Source organism: Knufia obscura (assembly GCF_036327395.1).
Source record: "Knufia obscura strain CCFEE 5817 isolate CBS 148926 chromosome Unknown scaffold_15, whole genome shotgun sequence".
Lineage (NCBI taxonomy): Eukaryota > Fungi > Ascomycota > Eurotiomycetes > Chaetothyriales > Trichomeriaceae > Knufia > Knufia obscura.
This window is the reverse complement of record NW_027042701.1, coordinates 382,318-406,714: the sequence shown is the minus strand read 5'-3', so window position 1 is coordinate 406,714 and position 24,397 is coordinate 382,318. Positions and strand designations below refer to the sequence as shown.

General features: G+C 50.8%; 8 protein-coding genes across 8 annotated transcripts; 4 read left to right on the top strand and 4 right to left on the bottom strand.

The window, feature by feature from the left end:
• Positions 1 to 328: 328 nt before the first annotated feature.
• On the top strand, positions 329 to 2,799 carry ACO2 (aconitate hydratase; the record flags this gene model as incomplete). The annotated part of the gene is made up of 2 exons (XM_064878369.1): positions 329 to 1,208; positions 1,259 to 2,799. 2 exons carry the CDS (start codon positions 329 to 331, stop codon positions 2,797 to 2,799), a joined length of 2,421 nt encoding a protein of 806 aa, XP_064725937.1.
• A 3,080-nt stretch (positions 2,800 to 5,879) lies between these two features.
• On the top strand, positions 5,880 to 7,031 carry PMZ80_009975 (uncharacterized protein; the record flags this gene model as incomplete). Its single annotated transcript, XM_064878368.1, has 2 exons — positions 5,880 to 6,231; positions 6,283 to 7,031. The coding sequence occupies 2 exons, from the start codon at positions 5,880 to 5,882 to the stop codon at positions 7,029 to 7,031; spliced, it is 1,101 nt and encodes a 366-aa protein (XP_064725936.1).
• Positions 7,032 to 9,654: 2,623 nt separating this feature from the next.
• PMZ80_009974 (uncharacterized protein) lies at positions 9,655 to 12,269 on the bottom strand (the record flags this gene model as incomplete). Its single annotated transcript, XM_064878367.1, has 2 exons — positions 9,655 to 12,116; positions 12,176 to 12,269. 2 exons carry the CDS (start codon positions 12,267 to 12,269, stop codon positions 9,655 to 9,657), a joined length of 2,556 nt encoding a protein of 851 aa, XP_064725935.1.
• A 399-nt stretch (positions 12,270 to 12,668) lies between these two features.
• On the bottom strand, positions 12,669 to 13,550 carry PMZ80_009973 (uncharacterized protein; the record flags this gene model as incomplete). The annotated part of the gene is made up of 1 exon (XM_064878366.1): positions 12,669 to 13,550. One exon carries the CDS (start codon positions 13,548 to 13,550, stop codon positions 12,669 to 12,671), a length of 882 nt encoding a protein of 293 aa, XP_064725934.1.
• A 981-nt stretch (positions 13,551 to 14,531) lies between these two features.
• Positions 14,532 to 16,412, bottom strand: PMZ80_009972 (uncharacterized protein; the record flags this gene model as incomplete). The annotated part of the gene is made up of 1 exon (XM_064878365.1): positions 14,532 to 16,412. One exon carries the CDS (start codon positions 16,410 to 16,412, stop codon positions 14,532 to 14,534), a length of 1,881 nt encoding a protein of 626 aa, XP_064725933.1.
• Positions 16,413 to 17,002: 590 nt separating this feature from the next.
• On the bottom strand, positions 17,003 to 18,151 carry CWC25 (RNA-splicing factor; the record flags this gene model as incomplete). Its single annotated transcript, XM_064878364.1, has 1 exon — positions 17,003 to 18,151. The coding sequence occupies one exon, from the start codon at positions 18,149 to 18,151 to the stop codon at positions 17,003 to 17,005; it is 1,149 nt and encodes a 382-aa protein (XP_064725932.1).
• Positions 18,152 to 18,618: 467 nt separating this feature from the next.
• On the top strand, positions 18,619 to 20,156 carry PMZ80_009970 (uncharacterized protein; the record flags this gene model as incomplete). The annotated part of the gene is made up of 2 exons (XM_064878363.1): positions 18,619 to 18,662; positions 18,710 to 20,156. The coding sequence occupies 2 exons, from the start codon at positions 18,619 to 18,621 to the stop codon at positions 20,154 to 20,156; spliced, it is 1,491 nt and encodes a 496-aa protein (XP_064725931.1).
• A 2,145-nt stretch (positions 20,157 to 22,301) lies between these two features.
• Positions 22,302 to 23,712, top strand: PMZ80_009969 (uncharacterized protein; the record flags this gene model as incomplete). Its single annotated transcript, XM_064878362.1, has 2 exons — positions 22,302 to 23,566; positions 23,625 to 23,712. The coding sequence occupies 2 exons, from the start codon at positions 22,302 to 22,304 to the stop codon at positions 23,710 to 23,712; spliced, it is 1,353 nt and encodes a 450-aa protein (XP_064725930.1).
• Between the last annotated feature and the right edge of the window lie 685 nt (positions 23,713 to 24,397).

Sequence of the window (24,397 nt, the reverse complement as noted above, 5' to 3'; positions counted from 1 at the left end):
TCTCGACTTCCGGTAAGTTCTTATAGTGCTGTGAATTGTGATTAGGGAGTACACCAGTGTATCGTGAGGTGCGTACGGGATACACTCCGGTATGTGTTCCTTTTCCGCCTGGAGCGCGTAAATTAGAGTTTACGGCCCGGGCGTTGAGCCTCGGGTGAGGGCTGCGCCAACCAATGAAAAGAGTTTCGAATGGCTGACTGCGACTGCGGAGCAAAATTATCTGCTTCGAACCGATCAAGAAGTTTGCAAAACAGTTGTTTTGTGTTCAAGTCGCTCTTTCCACCTTTGTCTCTCCTCTTCAATGGTCGTAGCTGCCAGACCACGCACAATGCAACCACGGACGCCTCTGCTGCGCGCAGCGTCTCAGAAAGTTCGCTGTCCTCTCGATCTAGGTAGCAGGCGCAGCTATGCCGTCCATGCAAACGCACAAACTCAGCAGCCACGTCGGAGAGCTGCAGTTCCACCATATCAGAAGATCTTAAAAGGCTTCGAAGACGTTCGCTCCGTCCTTGGCCAGTACAGGAAGCTAACCCTCGCCGAGAAGATCCTCTACTCGCATCTTGACAACGTTGAAGAGGGCCTGCTCGAGAACACAAACAATAGCAAGAACATACGCGGAAATGCGAATCTCAAGCTCAAGCCTGATCGAGTTGCTATGCAGGATGCCTCTGCGCAGATGGCTATTCTACAGTTTATGACCTGCAACCTGCCCTCCACAGCTGTACCTGCGAGCATACACTGTGACCATATGATCGTGGGCGAGAAGGGCGCAGACACGGATTTGCCAAACAGCATAGCAGGCAACAAGGAGGTCTTCGACTTTCTTGAGTCAGCTGGAAAGAAGTATGGAATGGAGTTCTGGCCTCCCGGTGCCGGCATCATCCACCAGACCGTGCTAGAGAATTATGCTGCACCTGGCCTGATGATGCTCGGGACAGACAGTCATACCCCGAACGCTGGTGGTCTTGGTGCTATTGCTATCGGTGTGGGTGGAGCGGACGCTGTAGATGCCCTTGTGGATGCCCCTTGGGAATTGAAGGCACCAAAGATTCTTGGGGTGAGACTCGAGGGTAAACTCAGTGGATGGACCAGCCCCAAGGACGTGATACTTCACCTAGCTGGTTTGTTGACAGTAAGAGGGGGCACAGGCAGCATAATAGAGTATTCGGGGCCTGGCGTTGACACCCTCAGTGCTACTGGCATGGCAAGTGAGTACATTCTGAACATCCCCATACGTTCTCTAGCTAATATCTCATAGCCGTGTGTAACATGGGAGCAGAGGTTGGAGCCACCACCAGTATCTTTCCCTTCACCGAGAACCACATACCATACCTGAAAGCGACCGGGCGTGCCTCAATCATCGATGCTGTTAAAGGTATCGCATACGGCAGCGAACACTACAATTTCTTACGCCCGGACACTGGCTGCGAGTACGACGAACAGGTGACGATCGACCTGTCAACGCTCGAGCCACACATCAACGGTCCTTTCACTCCGGATCTGTCAACTCCCTTGTCCAAGTTCAAAGAGGCGGTAGAAACAAACAAGTGGCCCAAGACGTTCGGCGCAGGCTTGATCGGAAGCTGCACTAACAGCTCCTTCGAAGATATGACAAGAGCTGAGGATCTGGTCAAACAAGCTCATGCGGCTGGTCTACGGCCCAGAGCAGATTTCTTCATCACGCCAGGATCGGAGCAAGTGCGCGCAACGTTGGAAGAGAGCGCTACCTTGGACTCTTTCTCAAAGGCTGGCGGTACTGTGCTTGCAAACGCATGTGGCCCGTGTATTGGGCAGTGGAAGAGGACGGATGGTGTTAAGAAAGGAGAAGAGAACGCCATACTGTGCTCATACAACCGAAACTTTCCTGGGAGAAACGATGGTAACGCTAAGACCATGAGCTTTCTCGCGTCACCCGAAATAGTGACAGCTATGTCCTATGCTGGTTCTACAGAGTTCAATCCAGTCACAGACGTGATCTCTCTTCCTGGAGGCAAAGAATTCAGATTCGAGCCGCCGACGGGCACACAGTTACCAGGGTCGGGTTTTGCGATTGGCAATCCTGCGTTCTTGCCTACCTCAGCTAAACCGGACCCCAACGTGCAGGTCGTTGTTGATCCTGAGTCCGACAGATTGGCTCTGCTGGACCCATTCGAGCCCTATGGCGAAGGTGAGCTCAAGGGCCTGAAAGTACTGTACAAGGTGAAAGGGCAGTGCACAACAGATACTATTTCTGCCGCCGGACCTTGGCTCAAATACAAAGGCCACCTGCCGAATATCTCGGAGAACACTTTGATTGGTGCTGTCAATGCCGAAAGTGGAGAGACCAATGTGGCTTACGATGCTGACGGCACGAAAATGTCTATTCCCGAGCTCGCGAAGAAATGGAAGTCTCAAGGCCAGCAATGGATTGTTGTTGCAGAGGACAACTACGGCGAAGGATCCGCTCGCGAGCATGCTGCTCTGCAGCCACGGTATCTGGGCGGAAGAATCATTCTCGCGAAATCGTTCGCCCGTATCCATCAAACCAACTTGAAAAAGCAGGGCGTTATCCCATTGACTTTCGCTAACAAAGAGGACTACGATAAGATTTCGGCAAATGACGAGATCGCAACATCAGGCTTGTGGGATGTGCTCCAGAGTGGAGGCGAGGGCAAAGTCAAGGTATCCGTCAGCAAATCCGGCGGTGAAACTCTTGAAATTCCTGTTGAGCACAGTCTCAGCAAAGACCAGTGCGGGTTTGTCCTTGCGGGGAGTGCCTTGAATCTGCTGGCAAAGAAGAGTAAGGAAGTGACCAACTAATCGCTTCTACAATACGCGAACGCCAAGAGAGAGGAAGAACCAGGGCAAAGCTTGAACTGGGCGAGATCTGCCAGAACGATCTCCACAAGGATCGTCTCTGCTTGATACAGATCTGGTACTTGGTCAACCTGTCAAGGCTGCATACATCGGGCTGCTCTTGCATGATATATGCAATAATGCCGGTATCAAGTCCGGTCATGCTCGAGGTAAGCAAGCATCCACTCCGTTGAGTTGGATCTGGCTTTTACGTTGGTACTGGGGTGACTGTCGCATTCTCCGTTATCGTGACTCAGAGTTCCCAGCTCTTCTGTCAATGAAGAACACAGTCGAAGTGTGACAGCGCGCCAACCGTATCTGCCGCAGAGTGGAAGCAGTCACGTCAGCACACGTCAATGCAGGACCGAACGGTCAAAAAAACGAAAAGAGGAAAGCCCCAATGAATTGGTAGCACAAGGGGACTACGCTATCGAGTCATCTCTTGTTGACAAGGGAGGACGTCCTCCGCTGCAGGGCAGCATTATCATGCTTCGGAAGCGAGAGGCCCTGCGCAGCAGCAAGGAAAGCCAGAGCTTCTGTCATAATGGTTAGAAAGTGTGAAAGCAGCCTGGTGTGGTGCTCATGGTTGTTTCAGCTCGCCAGAAACGCCTATCCAGCGAGAAGCGAAAACCGACGACGTAGCAACGAGCTTGCGAAGCCAACTTCTTGGTAGTGGGAAGGGAAGCAGGGACCAGGCTACAGTATGATGGGTTAGATTGTGCATTGGTGCCGGACTACCAAGTCCGCAGGTTCAAAGCTACAAGACGAAGATCATGAGCATTCTGTTCAGCTTCCGTGCATGGTGGCGCAAACACAGCATATCAATCACAGAGTCTCTGTGTGACAGATAACGAGAATGCTAGGCATACACTGTAGAGAATACACGGCACACAATGGTACGAGTATAGTATCGGGCCCGCAGGATTCAGCCAAGTTCAAGTATTTGGGCAGGGCATATTTCGAGCTCTCTTTTTACGAAGTCTGAGACATCAACGTCAGACTGCATGCTGACACATAGCAAAGCAGGAATTTTCTTGTAGCGCTCAGGCAAGGGTAGATACCTCTCCCCAAGCACGGAGCGCATACTGTAGCATAGTGGTATACATCACCAGCGAGCTAGGGTTATGAGAAAATGTATGAAGATAAGAAACGGAAAGGAATTAACTGGTACATATTTGCTATGCAGGACGTCAGGACAGGCCATCAATGACGATGACTCTATGACGACAATGCACGAAAATGTCCGTAGGCTGCGGCCAGACTGCGGCAAGCCCACAGAAACTGGTATGGCAACAACTCAATTAGGAAGGCCAGCATGTGAAGAGTTGCCCACGACATCATAAGGCGGCACAACAGGTCCTAAGACAGCATGGTCTTGGCCAGTGACTTCACATAAATCCTCACCGGGCACAGCTTGGGGCACTTCTGCTGCAGTAGTGGCATGCAGGACAGGAGCTCTCCATATGCTTTTCTTAGAGCACTGCTGCACGCCATGCAGGCACGGACATCTTACAACCAATCGAGACGTGCTGCTATCGGGAGCATTAATGCATGGCCGTAGGCTATTGATCCTTCAACAAAGCTGTGCAAACATAACCAGCGTACCTCGTCCTAGAAGCACAAACATTACTACTCAACGAATTGGTAGAGTACTTACGGGGCATAAGAACATCCTCACTGCCCCATGTCGTGACGAAGAAAACAGGGTTACCTGGCCTGACCATCTTCTCGTGTCCGCATGCTCTAAATACAGTAGCTGTGGGCGGCCAAGCACGGGGGCCAGGCGCACTTCTAGGGATTCTGCTGGCTGCTTTGACCACGACCCCTCTGACCATGCGGGTCAATAATTGAGAAACAGAGAAGCTGCGAAAAGGTGTTTGTGGCATGTGAGAAGGTGGAACAAGTGTGTTTGTACGTGAGAAAGAATGCGACTGTAGCGCTAGATCAGGGTTAGCGATAAAAGCCTTGTTCCAATTCCAGACGTTGGCTTGGATAAGAGGATCCGTATTCGCAACGTAGAAACTTGGTGTAATTAGACGTAGCGCCTCCTTCAATCGTTCCTTCTTCATGCTAAGCCTCTCGCCTCTGGCTGTGGTAACGATTAATCTTAAGCTCAGCGAAGAGCAGAGGCGTGCAAGAAGGTAGAGAAGCGACAACCTCAACAACACCAAGTGATCAACTCCAAATCACTCGCGCAACCAGTGCACAGCGGTTCGGTTGGATTGTCTTTCGGTCATCACAGCCAAGTCCGACGACTCACAATCATCGATCGTGCATTAAACTTTCATCGTCCGGAGAAGATCGCCAGAAGTCAAGAAGTCAACGACGATCAACATCTGCTGGTAATTTTACTTTGGCGTGGAGACACCAATCATCTCCAGCTTGCATGGGACCGCAGTCTTGCCGGACACGAGCTATTCTCTTTCAAGAACTTCTCGCAAACTACCTTCGCTAGCCCGCAACCACTTTCCTCGAAGCCTTAGCACCAGGGCTTTGCTTGGGCTCAGAGCTTGACAAAGCCTCTTCCGTTTTATCCTGGTGCTGAACTCTCGTCAGCCAAAACAGCCCAATCGGTAAAGAGCATTGGCGCAATCTCTGTTGCCCTGGCTCGTCGAGTTGGCCTTGGGGCCCAGCTCCTTCTTGTATCAAAAGCTCAATCTCCCCATATAAGCCATTGACGTACGCCCCATTTTCCACTATCGACCTATTTCGGTCTACCTTGGCTTCACGCGACACCTGGAACACGATAGCGAGGTGTCTAGTATGCGACCGGCATAACATTACGACTGCCACTTCTATCCTAAACACCACGTGAGCTCTCCTTAAGTGCTGGGCGTGCCACCCCTCCTTTCGACAAGGACAACGAGGTCTTGAAAGCCACCTCCATATCTCCCCGGGAGATCCTCAGATCAGACAAGAGAGTTTCCTGCACCCTGCAAACCTTCAACACAATTGCCAAGCCGTCGTCTCTCCTCGGGCGTACGTGAGCTCCAGCTCTTCCTCCCCAGAGCCGCATAGCCCGTATCACTATCGACTATCTCAACATGTTGGCCTACGAGACGTACCAGCCGAGCTTCGATGCAAGCATGTCGTATGGATACAAGTGCCATAGCTATGGCCACTTTACACATTCGAGGCACAACTCATACAGCTTCCCAACATACAGAGCACCTCACAACATCATGATACTAGGGGCTACAGGAACGATAGGAACATACATCACCAGAGCTATCGTGGATGCAAGTTCACAAGGTCACTTTGGCAGGATATCGATATACACCTCAGAGAAGACGATAGTGGAGAAGGTGCAAGACATCTGTGCACTAGAGTCATATGGCGTAGAGATATTCGTGGGAAGCCTGGACGACGAGAGAAGGTTCAAAGATGCATGCAAAGGTATGCTTGAGAACCCACAAGTTGTGGACTAGCAGCTAACGCAGAGTACAGATGTCGATACAATAGTATCTTGCCTTGGACGTCAGGGCATTGAGAAGCAGATCCCGATCATATCATGGGCAGACGAAATTGGTGTAACCAGATTCTTCGCCTCCGAATACGGCACAGATATCGAGTACTTCCCAGAATCCGAACATGAGCCGCCGCACCAGATGAAGCTGAAAGTACGAGCTCACATCAAGACAATGAAGAGGCTAGAACACACATATATCGTCACTGGGCCATACTCGGATTTGTTCTTTGGGGCAATGAAGGAGGCGCCAAAAGCAGGCGGCTTCGACGTCGAAACTGGTCGAGCACACTTACTGGGCGATGGTGAAATGCCAGTCAGTTTCACAGCTATGAACGATGTTGGCAAATTTGTTGTTGCAGCGCTCATCAACTTCGTAACATCCAGAAACCAGACACTCATCGTTCACAGTTTTACGGCGACACCGAACGAGATCTTGGCCGAGCACGAAGCACAAATGAAACGGAAGTGGGAAACTAACTACGTCGACACGAAAACGCTTCAGGCTATGGAGAAGGAAGCATACCAAACCTACTCTCCGCTTGCTACCGTCCTGACGCTGAGAAGAATATGGACACTGGGCGGTACACTTCATAAGTTCTACGACGACTCGTTGCTTGGCTTCGTTGAGACAGAAACGCTTGAAGATCAAGTACGCCTCAACATCGCGAAGCAGACAGGAAGAGTGCCTGGCGGCATGAGCCTGCTACGAACACTGAGCGCCGTGTGAACGATGCTGGAAAGAGCCCCAACATACCCTCGCTCAACGAGGACCAACGTCGAACGAGAACGAGGCAGCCACTAATGAGCTGGAAGGATTGTCAGCCCTACCACATGCAGATCCTTGCGCGAAGGACCAGATTTGTCCTCGCGCAGAACGACCTCCATTTGGCAGGTCGGCCCGCCCAGCCTCCGAAATCACCGTCACCGCCCGGCAACAGGAACATCAGGCACCTTGGACAGCTGAAAACTACAGCGGAGTCCGTTCAAGCAGGATACGTCGAGGATGATCCTGGATCCGGCAAGTCAGCGGCAGCCGCCTTACACATGTCGGACTTCGACAGGCACACGCAGATCAGGCCAGCCTTAATAATCTCCGAGGTTCTGCACGAACGCAGTAACTGGATCTGAACAGTTCGCGAAGCTCCGATGCCGCTATGAGTCCGCCTGTCCACCTCATCATGCCCATCAAGCCTAAACGGATTAGGCTTGAAGACGATCACGATTCACGACCACATCGCACCACAGTGCAATAATTCTAATGCATAATATATGCAGCCACAACGGCCACGAAGAGCCCAGACTCTGGCCTGGCACATTTATCAAGGCATTACATGTCCGTTGTCTTCGACCTCGCATTTCAAGCTCGTCGACATCCGACGGACTTCGGTCTGCATGCCCGAAACTCAAAATTCTTTTTACTCTGTCGATTATTAGCTTTCCTATGTTCATTGCATCGATACCAGGGCGGATTACAGGGTTAGGAAAGGTTAGCAAGGAGTTGTATGTACGCTGTCTGAATCTTTACTTGTCTAGCATTGCATTGCGAAGGATAGGATGTGGAACTTCCGCACCCACGTACGCATCTGTACAGATTGGAAGGCTTATGCGACGAGTGGCTATTGTATCACCACATCGTCGTTTTCTACGACATTAGAATTACTATTGTTTACCACTTCACACCCATCCATGCCATCGTCGTCTCTCATGCTCTTCTACTACTATAACGCTAATCCGTCTATATCTGCCGAAACCTTCTAACCGACTGACTCCATCCCATCTCGGTGAACATCCGACCGGCCAACGTCCGCACGGGTCTCGACCATGGCACTCCATTATTGCCGAGCTACGGAAACGTGGTTGGCTCCAGGTGTGTTCGTGCTATCACGCACCTCCCCATGTAACGCCGGAGACGCAGCACGTGCGAAGATCCATCGTGCTCTTCTACATAGATAGAAAATCGCACGGCGTGCTACTCATGACGGAAGGGAGTGAAGTGACAATATTATCGAGGTAGGTGTGGACGGGGCGCAGTAATTATAATGCGGAAGGTGCGACTAGGTTATCTACTAGGGTAAGGAAAGTGCGAGTGAACCACCTGTTCAGCTGGAAAGAGCGATACGTTCATACAGAAAGTGTGATCCGAGAGCAAGGCAAGTACGACCGCAGCTGCTTGTCAGAAAATACCGATCAGAGACTCCCACGAGGTAAGTGTGACCGAGACACGTAACGATTCGGCAGTCGCGACTGGCGGCATACAGAACGAGCGACTCATGTTCCAGGAAGGCGCGATGTAGTCTTACGAGAAGAGGAAGGAGCGATCAGAATGCGGGGAAGGAGCGATATGAAAGCAAGCCAGGCACGACCGGTAGCTGCTTGTACGGAAGGAGCGATTCAGAAACGAGGCAGGCGCTATGATCCTCAGCTGTTTCTGTGGAAAGAGCGAGCTGTGTGATCGGATTGAGAAGAGCGAGTGGGGCTTTGAGCGCGGGAGGTGCGATGTTCTAGGAGGAAAGTACGACCGAGATGTAAGGTGAGGAAGGCGCAATGCAGTATTTGAAAGAGGAAGGAGTGAAGCGAGGTAAGGAAGGTGCGGTCGTTGATCGTTGTGTGGAAAGAGCGACCGTGAGTGAGATTAGGCAAGAGCTAAACCGAAAGCGAAGGAGGTAGGCGCGACTGGTAGGTGCGGCGTTAGGACGTATTGGCTGTGCCATATTGATGCGGGCACTATTTTGCTAGATACTTACTCTAGAAGGACCGATACACATTGGGGGAGGCTCGCCTTAGGCCAGGAAAACAGCGGCCCGACTGCATAGACGAGGAAGGCGCCACGTAGTAGAGGAGGAAGGAGCGACTGGATTTCGGAAGGAGGCGCGACTGGTTGAATCCGGATTGGCAGATGCGACGTTCCGTGCAAGCAAGAGCGAGCGAGCGAGCCGTGAATGGCCACCCTGGGACAAGAGCAGGTCCGTAGAGGGCAGGAATCAACCCCAGTAATAGCAGAACTGCGTTCCCGTGAAAAATGAGAACGAGTATGGTCACATGGTTCCCAGCGAGAGGACAAGCAGATACGGTAGGTGCAATCTGTTGTGATCAACAAGAGTAGCCATTGGCTGCTCCTGACAAACATTGAACAACAGTAAGAGTTCATATTTTGACACCGCATCTCGTACAAACACTATATCTGGTATCACAATGCTCAGCTGCGATCCGAAACGCAGCACAAATCTCGCGTGATGTTTACCTCGCCATGCATATTCTCCACCAGATGCTTTTTCATACCTGTACCCCACATACAGTCAAACACTTTTGTTGACTTGAAGCATGTCTGAGTTCGCCTCAGGATGTAGAGATCAGCTCTCCTTGGCCGCAAAAACATCAGCTTCTGACCATGTCTTCCTCGCCTCAGCCTTGTAGCTGTCGATGGTCTCGGTGCTGCTCCCTCTTATCTGTAGTGCCTCCAGACCAGCAGTCAAATCAGCCAGACTGGTGTCCTTCGCGGACGACACCGAGCTGACGAGCACCGTGCCATTCTCCTCTCTCGACGATGGATCTAGCTGATCCTTGACTTGAATGTATGCCTGAGCATGCTTTATGCTTTTGTCCTTGTTCTCCTTCCCAAACTTCTCGTTCCAGTCCTTAACAGGCACGTCGAGCTGCAACGCATCCTTCGCAAGCTCCTTCACCAGGGCCGCGACCTTCTCATCCGCGCCGTCTTCCTTCTTCTCAAGCACACTTCTCAGCTGGTAAGCATAGAAATGTGCATCTGCATCCTCTGGTGCCAACTCCTTAATTTTCAGCAAACACTTCGCAGCAAGCAGATATTTCCTCCTCCGCATATACAGCTCAAAGCCCACTTTCTGCGCATCGAGCACATCGGGACAAAACTCCAGCAGCGGCGTCAAAAACTTCATCGCATCGTCTAGTGGTGTCTTCGTCTCGACAAGCGTCTTGCCAAGAGGATCCGTATCCTCCTTCTTCACATCCTCAACGTCAGCTTTGGGTACTGGTTTCGACGCTTTTGCGAGCGCTTTCTTGTCCGCTTCTGCTTTTTCAAGCTTCTCTTGTTCCTTCTTCGCCTTCTTTAGTGCCTTCTTGCGGTCTGTTTCCGACATCTTCCCGTTGGCGCCTGTGCCATTCACGCCGTTCAGCATCGGACCGAGGGCGAGGTCAGGATTGTCATGCAGCATGACATATGCTCTTACAGCTGAAATTGCCATGCGTGAGAAGAAGGGATGATCTCGGATGTGATCTTCCCACCGCAACATATCGACATAGGCTCTTATCATGCCTTTCCGTAAGGAGAAGTTGTGGAAGTCAAATTGGTCGTCTTGCCAGACGTCGAAGATGTTCAATATTTGGTGGAATCGTTTCAGGGCGAGGCCGAGTTTTCGTTGTCGAAGGTATGCTTGGCCGTCCTCGATGAGATACCAAACACATTGCATATCGAGGAGATCTGCAAGAGGGCCGCCTGAGGTCTTGTTTTGTGTGAATTTGCCAGCCATTTCTAGAGCTGCCTCATTCTGGTTGTTTCGTAGCTTGTATTTGGCGCATTTCGTGTTGATGGCTCTATCCTTCAGGTCTAATTCTTGTGCTTTTGTCATGAGTTCTGATGCTTTTGAGGTATTCCCAAGGTATTTGTAGGTTCGTGCTTTTACTGCGTAGAAGTCGACTGAGGCTGAGTCAAGTGCTAGGCACTTGTCGGCATATTCGAGGGCTTTTGGTAGGTCTCGGGAAGCGGCGTAGTTGTAGTGTTGTGCTAGGAAATATGGGACGGACCACTTGAAGTTCTCTTGCTCTTTCTCTGTTGCAGCTTCAGCATTTCCGGCCACAGCAGGTACCTTTCCAGCTTCATAGCCTTCTACCAGCTCTTGCACTGTTTTCCTCTTTGATGCGTCTCCGTATAACTGCTTGATATTCGCAAAGGTAGATGGTACCCCTCGTCGGAGCATACGCAATAGGTATGCATCCGCCGCTTCCCGAAATGCATCGCCTGACAGGAAATCGAGCGGTCTCCTTCGTGGTAGATCTGATCTTGGATTTTTCGATGCAACCTCGTCGTAGGCTTTCTTTGCTTCTGCTGGCTCAGCTTCTTGCAGTCCCTTGGCCTTGACCCAGCCGTCAAAGTATGCTGAATTCTCTGGATTCCGATCAAGCAGAGCAGCATAAGCAGTCTCTGCCTCCTCTTTCCTGTCCAGCCGCAATAGATAATCAGCTCGCATCTCCATCACACCCAGCACATCCGGACTTTTCTTGCCAACCGCTTCAAGGTGGTCCAGCGCCTTCTCTACATCCCCAGACTCAGCTATTATGTAGTTCTTATACAGTATAGCTTCCCAGTGCTCGAGATCTGTCCTTGGGGTTCTCGTTTTGATCGTGTCCTCGAAAGTGGTGAGTACGTTCTCGGCGTCCTCGTAGGAGCCAGCCAAGTGATGTGCGATCGCTAGAGCAGTCCAATTCTGTCTGAAACCTGGCTTCTGCTGCAGCATATTCCTCCGACTCTCAATGTATCCCTCATAGTCTCGCATCTGTATCTGGAGGTGCGCAAGATCTCGCTGAATTGGTTGCGAGTCGGGTTCTAGTCGTAGCGCAAACTTATATGCTTTTATCGCTTCCTCGAAGTTCTTCTCTCCTCTCCATAGTAGACCGTAGACATGCCAGCAGACATGCGACTTCATGTTATTCTTCAGCGCGATTTTGGCAAGATCGAAAGCTTCAGTTGTGTTTCCTTGGCTGTGTAATATCAGGGCTTTCATGGCTTGTGTGTCGGCATGGTTCGGGTTCTTTTTCAGCACCTGTTCGGCTGTCTTGAGACCTGCAGTCGATGGTCAGTTTCGTGGTCGACGTTGTTTCGAAGTGCTTCAACTCAAGTACCTTTCTTGTATTGCTTCGATTCGAAATGTCGTACGACCTGGCGAAACAGGCCTTGGTCCTTACTGGACAACTGCTGTCCCGGTACTTGCGCCATGGTGGGCAGAGAAGCTCTGATTTACTCGACTTCGTCTCAGCAGGGAAGATGTGGATATTGAGAGGTAATAGAGGCTGACTGAAGCCGGGCAAGTGCCGTCGACGAGAGATCCAGCGAATTTGTGAGGATACTTTCGAGGTATCTCGGTATTGATACTGTCGCACGTGAGGCTCTACAAGCACTTTGGTACCTGGGAGACATGCACACTTTATTTGCTGCAGATCCGGCCATCGGGTTCGTCATAGCCGAGCCACGAATTTTCGCCTCAATATTCAGGCATTGAAGCTAGGATGGACAGCGTACTGGTACATATCTACAGCTATTATGATTACAGGCCTGAGAAGGCAATATGGCCTCCATCGACACCTCGTCATCTGTCTAACCGCATCTCGAAGATCCTTATGCTCGTAGTGAAATAGCCACCTCTATCGTCTTAACCCAGCGTAGCCGAGCCTCTGGCAGATCATCTGGATCGTACTCTCTGCGTTTCCTCTTCCGCTTCTTCTTTGACTGTTCACTGACATCCGTACCTTTCTCGTCCATGGCTGGCTTCCTGACACCACTCCCGCCATTAGAACTACCCGGTTGCTCTGCAGCGCTCGACCCACCATCTCGTCCATCCTGACCATCCTTGTCCAGATTCTTCAGTAGCTCCATCGTAGTATCACCACCTTCCAACCGCGTGACATCCACCCCTTCCTCATTTTCTTTGTACTCAGCCTCACCATCATCACCATCATTACCCTCATCCTCAACCCCCTCCCTCTCCACAATATCATCAACAACACTAACACTCCCCCCCCTAACCTCAACCCTAACCAACATCTCCTCCTCCCTCCCGCGAAACCACTCCCCCACCCTCAGCGCCTGCCCCATCGCCCTCCCACTAGCCCTAACAAGGACCTCCTCCGCATCCCTCGCCAACCCCTCACTAACCTCCGCCAACTTCCTCTGCAGCGCCTCATCCGCCCCACCCCTTGCATTTCTCCGCTCAAGAACCCCATCAACACCCGCACTCTGCATTGCGCGCTTCTCAATCTCATTAAGAAACTTCTTCACGCGCTTAACGGCGGACATGATTGGCGTTTTGCGCGAGATATAGACTACTTTTTGGGCCTTTGAGCCGGCGAAGGGTGAGGAGATGGGTGCATGGTTGATGGGGCGGCGCGAGATCGTGGTGTTTGGTGGGAGTTTGGGGAGGTGCTTGTTTTGTTTGGAGGGTTGGTTGAGGGTGGAGAGCTGGGCGGAGATGTCAGTTTGAGCTGCGTTCGGACGCTTCATTTTTGGTGTTGTTTGTTCAGGTCAGGAAGTGTCGACTGGTGTTCAGCGATGCATCCCGTGGGTGTGACCCAGTTTTGTTAAATCTAGAATATGAAGGTTGTAAGGATTCGCGAAGAGGCTCTAAATCAGGGAGAGTTGATGCCTCAGGCACTAAAGGGCTCAACTGGGGGGGACAAGGGACACAACTCTCGCTTTGGGAGGGACTACACTTAATATACAGAAGTGAGGTTACTGTACTGTGCAGTGTTCCTGACGCACATTGACGCTGCTGGGAGACAGACCGGATTGTGTCGCTATCGGTGAGCGCAGCAGGCTTTGGAGGCTTAGGGCTCAACCCAGTTTTCAATCTTTTTATTCTCACGTATTATGCTTGCTCATCTTGATCTCAAGATCATCAACATGACTTGGTACTGAGTAGCTAGGGAGGGAGATTGTTACCCTCGAAACCTTTCAGGCAAGGTGGTTAGCCGTGGCTAACAAGACACGCATGTTCCACTATCAAACTGCATGCTTGCCGCAAGAAGCAGATAAGCACATGCTTGGACCACATGTTGTTGATAGACGCGAGTGAAGATCACTGTTCGTGATTCTCACGTCGCGCTGCAGGCGGGAAGGGAAGTTCACGCTCATGATGCGCTGGGCAAATACTGATGACGATGCCGACAAAGTGAGTTAGTATTAGTGGGGCCACAGAAGCTGACGTGCTACCACCAGCCGTACATGTAGATATCGGTCACGATCATAAAATCAACAAGGCATTGGAGTATGGCAAACATGTAGCAGAACCGAGCTCCAGCTACGCAATAGGAATTGCAATGTGAATTTCTAATTCGGCCTCCGCGGACCTTGAGGAAACTCTAGTAACAGCCTGTACGCCGCGCTCCTGATGTCTAGCAGGTCTAAGCAATAAGCAATAATCATCAATCATGAAACTGTTGTCATCAGCCATGGATATAGCTCGTCACCCGCAAATGCCACAACTCAATCCTGCGAAAACATTCGTGAACCCGCCTTCAAATCCGAAAGAGCACCATGTTGGTGCAATTGCTCAACCACGTCAAATAGCTCAAGGTCCGTTCCTGGACGACCGATAAGGCTGATTGATGCAGGAAGATATTCAGTCTGGCCGGTGACCTTGGACATGTATGGTACTTCCGCCACAGGCAATGTATAGTCTGGACAACCAACAAGATAGCCAAAAGCATAGATACTGAATGTGTCGTTGAAGAGCACACTTCGATCTGGCACCTCGTCTCGATAGTTTGGACGCCCGCAGGTCTGAGGAAAGATTAAAATCGTCGTGGAGTCTGCGTCATACGATCCAAATATGGTGTTCTCGGTCCATCCTCGAAAAGCCTGCATTGCCTGAAGTGCATCAGCAATCTCTTCTGGGCTGACCGAACGGCCATGCTCGAGACGCGCTCGCACGACATCACTGATCGGCGGCTCTCTCCCTCCATTCTCTCGTTTGTATTCAGCAACAAATTCGTCGATGCCTGTGTGCAGTGCAGAAGAGGTTGTCACAGCTGAATAGATGTGTCCAACAGCTTCGTCAAGGGATCTAGGCTGGCCAACGACTGGTGTTGCGCGCCAGAGCTCGTTCACATTGAATGGAATTCTCTTGCAGTCGAAGAGCTTCTCCATTCTTGCGACCGTCTGCTCGATCTGCTTCTCAGCTTCCGTCCAAGTGGATTGATCAACTTCTGGGTGTGGAAACCATCTGTGCTGACCACCATGATGGGGATCTGGGTTCTGTGTCTGAGGAGCTCGGGTTGGGTATAGCAGGTTGAACTTTCGCTCGGTAGGTTTAACTCGCACATGAGACGTTTCATCCACCAGGTATCCGCCAACCTTGCTGAAGGTCTTCACGTCTCGAGCAAATATTCCGACGGTGTTGAAGAGATCAGTAGCTCCGAGCACACCAGCCAAGTCTACCCTACCGTGAGTTGGGCGCTGGCCATAGCAACCGTTGATACCCGCTGGATGTCGAATGCTGCCTCCTGTGTCAGTACCGACTGCTACATCAAGCCATTCGTAAGCGGCCGTAGCAGCTGCACTACCACTGCTAGACGATGACGCCTCCTGCTGGCCGTCTCCTCGGGGGTTGAATGGGCACACTGTGTGGATCCACTCCGCAGCGTCGACCCCTTCGGCGAACTCGGTCGTTTTGACCTGTCCCAATATGACTGCGCCAGCGTCCACCAGCTTCTGAATGCAAGGTGCTGTCGCGAGCTCTGCGGGGTAAGTGTCCAACCAAGCCTTGCTACCGAAGGAGGTTCGAAGACCTTTGAGAGCTATGCTGTCCTTCACCGCCACTCGCACTCCATTTAGTGGCTTCTTTTTGTTCTCAGGAAAGTACAGCCTCGAAGGCACGGGGATCAGCACTTCCTCTGATCGGCAGTACTCTGTGAACCCTCCTTTAACTTTCGTGGTTGGCATGATCGAGCTGACAAAAGCAGCGTTTGTGTCAGACTGCAGCTTCGCTACGGTGAAGATGTGTCCTGTAGCCTTTTCGATGATGAGTGGTCCTGCTGGCAGTTTGGCCTTCGAGTTGTCAAGTGAAAAGATGCGTCTGCTGCTCGTTGTACATTTCATCTTGGGTGGTTGCAGGAGGATGACCAGCGACAGGAAGCCGCGGGCCCATACATCATCGCTATTCTCATATTTGTGGCAAACATCTTCGAGATCGTCCTTAGTGAAAATCGATTTGTTCCACGAAATAGCAGTAATGGCAATAAGGTCTTGGTCAGACTTGTTAGCTTTCAGGTGCTTGAGCAACCGTGATTTGAGCGAAACCTTTGTAGGGTAGAGTAAGTATTGCTGTTGATCGATGGAAAGTATTGTTGCGGCCGCTGTGGCCATGCTATGCAGGGCAGGTATCTATGGCAAATGGGAAGAAGTAGTAGGAATAAAGCAGCACGAAAGAATCAGGACGAACAGTGGAAAGAAAAGTCGTGATTGTGTCTTCCTGCGGAGCCAGTGGAAGGCGCGATAAGAGGTGGGATCTTGCTTCATCTTCACTTCCTCACGGCCCGCAGTTGCCAGTGCCTAGATCCCGGAGTGGAAGACTTGCACTATTGTCAGCGTCCTCCCGAAGCATGAAATCTTCATTCAATTTTTCATTGTGATCTTTGTTCCCGTAGACATGCTGCGCCGCGGGTCTGGGCTGTTTTTTCGTAGTACAAAGGAAGCAGTTTTGGAGGACAGAGTTACGGTACAAGGACTACTGAAGTTAAACCACGACATTTGATTGGCCAGGCGTCGGGATGATAAGGAGGCGGGAACTTGGCATCCAAAAAAATCAGTCACTGAAATTCGACGGAGGACCACCCACACTTTTCCAAAACCGGTCATGAAGCTTGTTGCGCACGGAGCGCCGCTGATAAGATGCCGAATACTTATGAACCAAATTTCACAGCTCAAGTCAGGCCAGCCGAAGTCGATTTCCATTCTTACTCATCGTCTCGCCTAGAATGTCGCTGCCGACCCACTCTTTCACTTAAGCTCATATCCCCCGCGCGTTTGTGGAAGCCGTTGACAAAGTCGGCCCTCCCGCCCCCGTGTCTGGCATTTTGCGCACGTGCCTTGTTCTCTTGCGCGGCTGTGCGCTGTTCGCGCTCGGCAATTTCTTGAAGACGCCGCTGTCGCTGCACATCCAAATCTGTCGCATCCTGCTGCATCGCCGCCAGCTTTGCCGCTCTACTATCATCTTCTTTTGGTGAGGATCGCCGTTGTTGAGGAGACCTTGAGCGTGAACGTGATTTCTGACGCGAATTATGCCAACTCCTAGCTTTATGTAGAGTGTGGTCTGAGTTCCGCTCCCGATAAGGAGAGCGTGACCTGTGTCTCGAATCACCTGGTGGTGAGCGTCTGCTTGATCGTGGGGAGGAGCGTCGCCGTGATCTCTGCTCGGATGTCGGTGAGCGCGAAGGACTGTGGCTGCGGCTCACCCGCCGTCGCCACCTAGAGCGCTCATGGTGATCGCTTTCGTGCCGCGAGCTTCTATGCCGCGATCTGCTATCCTCGTCCCTGTCTTTGTGGCGAGAAGAATGATGATGGTGCTTCCGACGTTTGCGCTCAGGTTCGGGCTCTTCATCCTTCCCAGCTGCCCTCAAAAGCATTCGACGTTTGATAGGGTCGCTCATCATAGCCTCATATGCTGCCTGCTCCTGTTTCTTAATTGCAAGCAGAGGATCATCTCTGACCTTCAAAGCTGTGTCCCGTGCCGTGTTTGCATTCTGCACCGCTATGAAAGCATCCTGACTTGCGGCTTTCTGCAGGCTTTCCTTCTCTTTGCCCTGCAGTAGCGTGTCGACCCTCCTCTTTCCTAGCAGAAATGCCTCAGTCTCTTCTGTAGTGCCAGTTTGTCCGCTCGATGGGCCCGAGTACATCCAATCTACCCTGGTTTGCCTCTTTTTGCCGCCGGCAGCTTCCTGTAAGTCTTGCAATTCCTGCAGCTGTCGCTCCTCATCTCTCTCCTTCCGAATCTGCTCGATCTTCTTGCGCTCCTCTAAAGCTTTCTGCTCCTCCTCCCACACCTTCTTCTGGTTGCTCATCAACGACGGATGCCATGATTTCTTCAGATTGAGGTCGCCGCCCATATTTGTTGTTTCTGGCGGCTTCGACGCTTCACTCAGTCAAAGACGTGGAACGGGTGGCCGGGACGATTATTTGCCCCCGATGCAAGCAGAATGTATGGCGGCGGGAAATGAATGTGAAATCGCAGAGGCAGTTACGACTGTACAATTAACGATTTTCACGAAAGTTGCACCTGTCCGGGCTCCGCAGACAAGGCAATAATCTGCTAGCCTTTTATGGATAAGTGCACGCGCTTATCGATAGGCTTAAACTGCGGGACGGCATCACTTCTGCTGACTGACGCGCTCGTAGCCTGATCTACTATTGACTATCGACACTAATTGTATTAACGAAGACCTTCTTTTCCACCACGATCTTGCCTTGTTCGCATATACGACACTATTACTTGATACGATAGCCTTGCAAAGGTTTCTATTTCACAGTCAGAATATAGTCTGTACACTCGAACTATCCCAGCGTAGCCTGCAAAATGTCTGACGACGACGATTTTATGGCAGACTCTGATCAAGAGCAGTATGTTCAATCACCACAGGCCTCAACGACGACTGACAACGGGATAGATATGATTTTGAATACGAGGATGACGATGAACCGGCTGACGGCGATGTCGACATCGAGAACAAGTACTACAATGCGAAACAGCTGAAAGCCGATAATCCCCAAGAAGCAATAGACGAGTTCCTCGGTGTTCCCAACCTGGAAGATCAGAAAGGCGACTGGGGTTTCAAAGGTCTGAAACAAGCCATCAAGCTCGAGTTCGCCTTAGGACGTTACGATGATGCGATAGTCCACTACAAAGAACTCCTCACATACGTGAAGTCCGCCGTGACAAGAAGCTATTCGGAGAAGTCAATCAACAATATGCTGGATTATATAGAGAAGACAGCGGACGATTCCACAGCTTACAAGTGTATGGAAGAGTTCTACTCGCTGACCCTGGACACCTTCCAAGCAACCAACAATGAAAGACTTGCCCTGAAGACGAATGTCAAGCTGGCCAAGCTATATCTCGACAAGAAGGACTACTCTGCCCTTTCGAACAAAGTAAAAGAAATTCATAAGGCTTGTCAACGGGAAGACGGTAGTGCCGACCCTGGCAAAGGAACCTACTCTCTCGAAGCATATGCGCTTGAAATTCAGATGTATGCCGAGATGAAGAACAACAAGCGACTCAAAGCTCTATACCAGAAAGCCTTGACTGTGCGGTCTGCTGTGCCTCATCCCAAAGTCCAGGGCATTATCCGAGAATGTGGTGGCAAGATGCACATGAGCGAGGAGAATTGGAAAGAAGCTCAAAGCGCATTCTTCGAATCCTTCAAGAACTACGACGAGGCTGGTTCGATGCAGCGTATCCAAGTCCTCAAGTATCTGGTCCTGACAACAATGCTTATGGGATCTACCATCAATCCTTTCGATTCACAGGAGACGAAGCCGTACAGAAACGACCCAAGAATATCGGCCATGACAGAGCTCGTGGACTCCTATCAGCGCGACGATGTCCATCGCTATGAAGCCATACTCAAGGACAACCCCGACTTGCTCCAAGACAAATTCATTGCTGAGAATATTGACGAAGTGAGTAGAACAATGCGAACAAAAGCAGTGTTGAAGCTTGTGGCGCCATATTCTCGCTTCACACTGGCCTTCATTGCAAAGCACATCAAGGTCTCGATAAGCGAAGTCCAGGACATCCTTGGAGTATTGATCGTCGACAAGAAGCTAAAAGCTAAGATCAACCAAGAGAACGGGACGGTCGTTGTCGACAACGTTGAAAATGCTGACCAACTCCAGCGCTTGCAAGATTGGACCAGCGCCATCTCCGATCTTTGGTCGACGGTGCTCAATGAGGGCGAAGGATTCAAGCTTGACGAATCGCAAAACGCAGGTGGGGCTTTTATGCCAGGAGCTTTCGACACAAACATGTCCGCAGCACCTCTTCGTGCTGGAGGTGGACGGCTACGACCTCAGAAGGGTGGTCGTGGCGGCAAAATGAGCACATATGCCTGAAATAACTTTACAGCTTCGTGTGAGAACTTCAAATCCAGATGCATCGCGGCGCTCTTTCGGCAAACACAAGATGCAAGATAAGCTACCGAACGATGGGTATCATTATGCCATCCCTGACCGAAGGATTTGGGTACTTCCATGCATGACTTCACGGTAATCTGCAGCGCGTGAGGCTGGCTGTGCGATGTCGAGTCGTCCTCAGCTCTAGCATGGGATACGTTGCATGGTGTGTGCGAAGACACGCAAGCTTGCAGCTCGTCTCCCTCATGCACACACTTGGTCGACCATGATGCCGCATGAAACAGCTTACGGGAGATAGAGCAGTGCGGCTGCTCAGCAGTAATGGAGGTTGGCTCGACCAGCTGTCAGGCTCAAACGCGAAAAGGTGGGGCAACGCTAGAGGTCTGATTGACATAAAAAGCCCAATCAAATGTCACATGCCATTTGAATAGCGACTGGGTGGAGACAAAGGTGTGCAACAGACTCGAATGCTAGCAAACAAGAATCTTTGTGAGCTCACATTTCGGCCTTTCGATATGCATGGACATCACGATCTTCCAGTTTTTTCTTCGCTAGAATCAGCATTTGTTTCATCCCTCAAGCAGGTGCTACAGTCTGCACTTGTGCTTGCGAAGAGAGAGCAGCCCGTTTCTGCACTATCCTGGATACCGCAAAGGGTTCAGTGATTGTGCTGCCAGCTGAATAATGTCATATCAATACCTTTCGTTGAGTGTGGTGAATGGCAAGACACATCACTTTGATAGCCCACGCCAATGCATTTCTTGATGCAGGCATTGTCAGTCGCACCCTTGCTAATATTCAAGGCGAATGCTCTTGTCGACCGGTTCTTGAGGCAGATTTGTTGTTCAGTCAATGCTAACATGCAGGACCCATGCTAGCCAGCGCTGTCGGATCACCCATTTACTGTAGACGAGCTTCATTTGTCCCAAAGTCATCTGAGATCCCCATTGCTACCAGAATTTTGTCAACAACAAATAAAGCTCTGAGCCTGTCTCGGAACGAACCGCGGCGAGAGCCTGCAAGCGTCCACAGAACTCTGTTTGTGCCTGAAGTGGAGCGCTTGGAACAATAATGATGAACGCACTATCGACCCTTGACCATGCTGGATGTCGGAGCTCAGGATGTTAGGGCCTCCATGATGGGTGTGATATTCAAGTCAAGGCAATCGCTATGTTTTGCCTATTAGTATCTCAAACTTGGCCGGGCGGCAATTTCCCACAGTTTTGACAACAATTGCGGAATGGCTTGTCTGAGTCGTAGAGGTGCCCCGGAACTGTAGGAACTCACAAAACCGAGTCAAGAACGGTGGTAGCTCCGTATTCTGGTATGAAGATCTTCCGTCGCTTATGACTCTAGCGGCGGCGGAGGTGTTTGTCTTGCGCGTGCCGCACGAATAGCAAAGATTGGATCACGATCCGTCAACGCCTTTTATCACTTAAGCTAATCGCCGATTAGACTTTGCCTGACCTTGCCCATGATAAGTCCGCTAAAGAACGTTTCGTCTGCCCGTCATCCCTAGCTCGGAGGAGTAGTGGTTCGTTCCTGCTTGACACAACAGAATAGCTAGTATTGAGCATACTGTGCCATCTTCGATCTCGGCTTCAGTTTTATCACTTTTGAAAGTGAAGCTCTGATGGTTTTCAAGTCGATACGATATACTTAGCATCTTAGTGCTACCTCTGTGGACAGACCTTCATGGTTGATGAAGGAAACTGCGTCCACAGCTTAAGCACCGTGTTATCGCAACTCGTGCTCAAATTTGCACAACTTTTCTGATCAAAGCAACGTTTGTGTTTTCAGGACGCACACGAGTCCACTTGAGCACGAACTGACTTCCTTTTAGGAGACAGCAGGAATTTCGATGCATCTTCAATAGACAGTGATCTCGAACAATTGTATCTTGGAGACACTATTTGCTTCGCACTTTCCGCCAACGCAACTTCTCCAATGATTTACAGCAACAATTACCGTCAACAACCTTCCTTTCAACTCCAGCAACCACTCCAACCACATTATCCAAACAACTTTGTGGATCAAACATCTGTACCAAACTACTCACGAGCTCGCCCTTCTGCACTGGTCCATCAAGCTCACCAATCTCTCATCCGACGACCCTTCAAAATCATGGCCCAAATGACTCCTGCAGAGATGGAGGAATTCCAGAATCTGTCAGACAAATATCAAGCTGAATTGGCCGGGCCACTGATTGGGGAGAAGCTGCCTATGAATGCACTGGTCACCGAGTACGCACAAGCAGATTCAACATACGTCGTCAAAACCACCGGGCTGGCTGCGACACACGGTGCTTATCGTGCAGTCAAAGGTGATGGACAATGCGGATGGCGCGCTACGGTGTTTAGTTACTTCGAACTTCTACTACACTCGGGCGACCCAGGCCTGGTGCAACTGGAGAAGATTCGCTTCGAGACTTTTGCAGACATGATGACACAGATCGGGATGGACTACAGCCTCCTTGCTGACATGTTCGACTACACATGGCAGCTGTTCGACAAGGTTATTGAAGCTGTCCAGAATAACGTACCAGACGACAACATCATTCTCAACATTCTGAATGATGAGAATCCATCCAACTCAGTCGTCTACCATTTCAAGATGGTAACATCCGCATACATGCAGCTTCACCCTGACGATTATGAACCGTTCCTAGAAATGCCGGTTGACCAATATCGCGTGGCAAGGATCGATCCCGCCAACCAGGAGATAGATCAGATCGGTCTGCAGGCCTTGACCCATGCTGTCATCGGTGCTGCAGGCTTTGGTCTAGAAGTGCTATACTTGGATCGAAGCGTGGGAGATGAGGTGAATGCGCATCAATTCTCGCAAAGCCAGCAGGGCAACCAGACCATTCGACTGCTCTACCGCCCCGGCCACTACGACATCATCTACAAAGATACGCAGCCGATGCAGGTGTACCTGCAACCTCAGCACACAACGATGACGCGTATGGAAGAGCCTCAAGAGTTCGGATCAGCTCACGACTTTTTGTTCTCGCCGGCGACAATGTCGACGCCTCAAGCACCTGCGTCATACGATGCCATGTTCCAACCATCAGGAACTTACATGCAGCATGTCCCATACAACAACTACTACCAGCCTCAGCATCAACCTCAGATGTACACAGACATGTCATGGTCTGCTCCACCTGCAAGCCAACATATCCCTCCACCAATGCCCATGCCGTCGGAACCACAACCTCAACATCAATCTCAAACGTCTACGACCCGAGCTCACTCTTCTCGGTCTGTGACAATGTCGCCATCTCCTCCATCCGCCGTGCCTACAGCAAGCGAGCCTCAGATACGCATGTCATCGATGATGTACAACATGGGTCGTCATCAAGCAGCTCCTCCAGGAGCATGCACAGGAAGGTGAGTTCTCTATGTATCTGTATCAATATGTCCCTAAGCTAATTCGATTGTCATGTAGTTCAGCAAATTCTCCAGCATACTATGACCAGCACGTCGACAAATTTCAGCCGCAGATGTATAACCCAAGCAGAGACTATGACGGCTGACCTTGACCTCACACTCACCTACCTAACCCTGGGACAGAAACGGCAGATGTGATCTGTGCGTGACACTATCTACACACACTCATAGAGCTCAATTCACGATCATATGACACATGAGCGAAATTCTACGAATTGAAATGCACGGAGCACAGCTTGCAGTATTTACAAGGGCGGAGAACCCCAATGAACCAGATCGAGCGGGCAGCATAACAAGGTGTTACGATGGATGATTTTCACATGCTAGAATGAAATATTGGCGCAAAGGACACGGAGGAAGATCGCTCACTCGGAACACCCCAGATTGACGAAATATATCTTAATTACACCAAGAATGCATGGAGATATTGTGGGTGTTGATTGCATGGTATCGAAATCAATGATCATCAATCAACCAATCAAGCTAGATCTGAATCTACGATTAAGTCTGACGTGGCCGCCGACCAAGATTACCTTGACCACCGAGCGCTGGCCCGTGACCGAGCAAGGTTTAATCTCCTCGCAAGACATCACATTGCCTGCAACTCTCGACACAATGTAGCCCAGGTGCTGTGCCCTCTTCAAAAAGAGGGCATTGCCCTTCGTGGAGCGTAGCGTGCTGACTTGACTGCAATCACCACACTGTACACGGCGCGTTCTCTTCAGATCTCTCTCGCGGTTCGCCGTGACTGCCTGGCTCGCATGCATTCAA